This window comes from Eschscholzia californica, unplaced genomic scaffold, assembly GCF_041429995.1.
Source record: "Eschscholzia californica isolate CP2 unplaced genomic scaffold, dmEscCali1.0.p SCAF_5, whole genome shotgun sequence".
NCBI classification, from domain to species: domain Eukaryota; kingdom Viridiplantae; phylum Streptophyta; class Magnoliopsida; order Ranunculales; family Papaveraceae; genus Eschscholzia; species Eschscholzia californica.
Window position 1 is genome coordinate 21705677 of NW_028238472.1, and position 3778 is coordinate 21709454.

Genomic DNA, 3778 nt, shown 5'->3' on the forward strand with positions numbered 1-3778 from the left:
CCAAAACTTTTGCTACTATTAACTTTTTTTTTTCTTTTTGAGAAATCGACGACTATCTACGTTAGTCGTTACAAGGCGTTAAAACATCATTAAGATGTGATAAACACGATAACCGCCTAAGTTAAATTAATAATTAAAGAGGCCTAAAGCCAAACAACAAAGAGCCTAAAGCCCAACAATTTACTTTATTTAGTGCCTAAATTACATGAGATAAATCTTAGTGATAAACTACTTCCACCGAGACTCGATCCCAAGACTTCATGGGCTTAAGGGGGATGTCCTACCATTTCACTAAAGAGTGGTGGACTTTTGCTACTATTAACTTGGCATAAACTGTTTTAAGGAAAGAGATTACTCGATTGTGTATTAAATTCATCTTTCTCTCGTTTTCAATCTTTGTTCACTTTTTAACGGGTACTTTGTACTTTTAGTAGATCATTCTTAAAAATAATATTGTCAAAATTTGCTTTGTCCATTCAAACTACTTTCTATCCTGCCAAATGGCATTGTCAAATGTAATATATGCCTAAAAGAAGCTAGTTGCCCTTATGAAATCAATTCCAATTATGAATTGAAGTCCTAATATTACATCCAAAATGGTTGGAATGACACTAGAGGAACCCACCTATTCATTTGAAGATCTTCATCACTCGTAGCCATGATAGTCAATGTGCCTCTGACGACTGTGAAACTTCTTCATTTTCTTCTTCTTTCCATTTTTCTTCCTGCGGTATTGATGTTCGTGGCGTTTCTCTCTCTTCTTATGGTCAGGTTCATCTTCCTTCTTCTCTGATTTAGTCACTGGGGCTGATGGTGGACTTACCGGTACTAGAGAGGTAAAAGGCGTAATTGCTGATACAGTAACAACTGGGGCACTGGCCGGAGGGTAAACAGATAAGGGAGAACCTACCGGTGTTGAAACTGGAAACGATGAACTCACCGGCAAGTAATCAGGTAACGGAGATCCTACCGGTGTTAAAGCAGGAGACGGAGAAATTGCCGGGAAGTAAACAAGTGACGTAGATCCTACCGGTGTGGAAGCAGGAAAGGGCGAACTTGCCTGAAAGTGTGCAGGTGAGAGAGATCCTGCCGGTGTTGAAGCAGCAGACGGCGAACTAGCCGGAACGAATATGGGAGACGGCGAGCCTTCTGAAATGGAAAATGGAGACGCCGAACTTGCTGGTACAGAGACAAGAGAAGACGGTGAACATTCATGAACATAGTACATCTCGGGCGAACTTGCTTGTGTAACAGAATCCGGCACCGTCGAAGGCGGAAATTCATGAACAGAGGACATCTCTGGCGAACTTGCTGGTGTAACAGAATCCGGCATCGTCGAAGGCGAACATTCATGAACAGAGTGCATCTCCGGCGAACTTGCTGGTGTAACAGAATCCGGCACCATAGAAGGCGAACATTCATGAGCAGAGCACATCTCCGGCGAACTTGCTGGTGTAACAGAATCCGGCATTGTTGAAGGTGAACATTCATGAACAGAGTACATCTCCGGCGAACTTGCTGGTGTAACAGAATCCGGCACAGTCGAAGACGAGAAAGAAGAAAAACACTTATTAGACTGAACGGAAGGAGAAATTGAAGTAACATCACCAAAAGAATTAATCATTTTGGGAATTTTTTTAAGGGCAAGAATCCCTCCTAATCCATGAATATGAATTCTTGATCCAGTAAAAAGATCAGAAATCAAAATAGGAATTCCATCAACAGTAAGAGAACCATTAAAGATTCCATTAAAAGGGGTTACATGAATGTTTGAGATGAAGAGACAATGATAAGGAACCATTGTTCTGATTAAAGAACCAGTAGCAAGATTGATCAACTCAGACATTGGAAGCCGAAAAGGAACGACATGGTAACGAAGATTTTGAACGTAATCTGATGCTTCTGAATTCAAATCGAGTGAATAAAGTTCGGAATCAGTCGGAGCAAATAAAGTGAAGTTATCACCGGATAAAATTTGAAATCGGAGATCGGAAGTTGCGATTGCGTTTCCGAAGAGATTGTATCCGTTTGAGACAAGTGCAGAAATGGCGGCGTCGAGTTCTTGATCTGTAATTCCATTGACAAGATTCGTTAGGAGGAGGAGAAAGAATAGAATCATAGTAATGGGTTTGTAGCTGATAACAAATTGTAGAGGTTTCTCCATGGCTAGAGAGAGAAGAAAGACAGAGGCTCTGTTTCTTGGAGAGAAGAAGAAGAAGGATCTTGAAACGCGAATCAGAACTGGAGAAGTGTAGTCTAAATGAGCCACGTATTTCGTTCAAGCGGGATTCAACGACCCAGATAGAAGAAAACAATTGCCATACGTTTTGTTGTGTATACTTCCACAACAACCAAATGTTTGAAATCAGCCACACAACATCCAAATGAACTTGATGATAAAAAGAAACTTTTAAATAATGGATTCCCACCTATTCCAACCATTTTCATGTTTTGAATACTTCACAAAAACAACTAGTTTTGAATATTCATCTCTATTTGTTTTATATGTGTTTCTTTTAGACGTATTTGTTGAACTAAATACCAGTCAGTATTGACCAAATCGAGAAGTCAGTAGATTGACCGAAATTTACACGCGACAAACCTCGTTAAAGCCGTCAGGGAGGTGGAAACCAACTCGACACTTTGAGCCTCGTAGTGCCTCGAGGCACAGGAAAGTGGATACAAGATGAGCGTTACAAGACCTGGGTCATTATCTGGTCAAAGGCTCGGAGTAGAGCTCGGTCCCCTGAGCTCATAACAACCCGAACAGAACAAAGAAACGTGGAAGGCCAGTAACCACCAACGATCCACTTTTCATACACAAACCGTCAAATGTCACAAGATCTGTCTGCATCAGAAGATACACATTCGTCACATATTATCCTCCAAACGACCATCAACACGTGCCTCTAACCAAAACGGTGTCTTACTGCCGTATCATCTTATCCGAGCATTGTGACAGATTATCCAAACTTATATAAGTATATCATGTTTGCCTTCAGAGATAAAGATGTCAAATTTCAAAACTCAGACTTTGAATTCTTTTCCTAAATTGCAATAAATACCTCATTGACTTGAGCATCAGAGTGTTTTCTTTGGTTTTTGTAGGCTATGTTTCATCAATAGGGAAATTCAATATTTGATCGTAAATCTCGATTATCAAGAAGATAACCTAGATTACTTCAACATCATAAATTTGACGTTATAGAAAGGAGGAAACACTTCAACAACCCCTTATTTGACATCTGAGAAATGGTCACCAACGACCGACGACCGTACAACCGCCAGTGACCTTCATGGGATTTTTTTTGACTTCTTCTTCATGAATTTGTCACTCAATGACCATGGTTGAACTCAGCCAACCTAAATGGTATGAGAGGCTGCCCGTTCTAACTTTATGATATGGGTCTTCTTCAATGCTTTCTTTGAACTTTTTATTTTATTTCTCTTAAAGTATCTCAAAGGATTGATTGTTATTTGGAAGAGGAAGTTATTCATTCTTATACAGAGTTTTTGATTCATGAAGGAGATCGACAATGGTTTCATTAAAACCATACCTGCTCCTACCATTGCTATAAACTATTGGAGACTACCCAAGAATGCAACTATGAAGGATGTTGTCACTGTCATTCTAGCTGATTGTTATTTGGAAGAGGAAGTTATTCATTCTTATACAATGCTTTCTTTGAACTTTTTATTTTATTTCTCTTAAAGTATCTCAAAGGATTGATTGTTGTTTGGAAGAGGAAGTTATTCATTCTTATACAGAGTTTTTGAT

At 39.4% G+C, this 3778-nt stretch overlaps 1 protein-coding gene across 1 annotated transcript; it reads right to left on the reverse strand.

The window, feature by feature from the left end:
* Positions 1 to 453: 453 nt before the first annotated feature.
* LOC147537804 (Fasciclin-like arabinogalactan family protein) lies at positions 454 to 2344 on the reverse strand. Its single transcript, XM_086641902.1, has one exon. The coding sequence runs from the start codon at positions 2162 to 2164 to the stop codon at positions 647 to 649; it is 1518 nt and encodes a 505-aa protein (XP_086498028.1). The 5' UTR covers positions 2165 to 2344; the 3' UTR covers positions 454 to 646.
* Positions 2345 to 3778: the final 1434 nt, after the last annotated feature.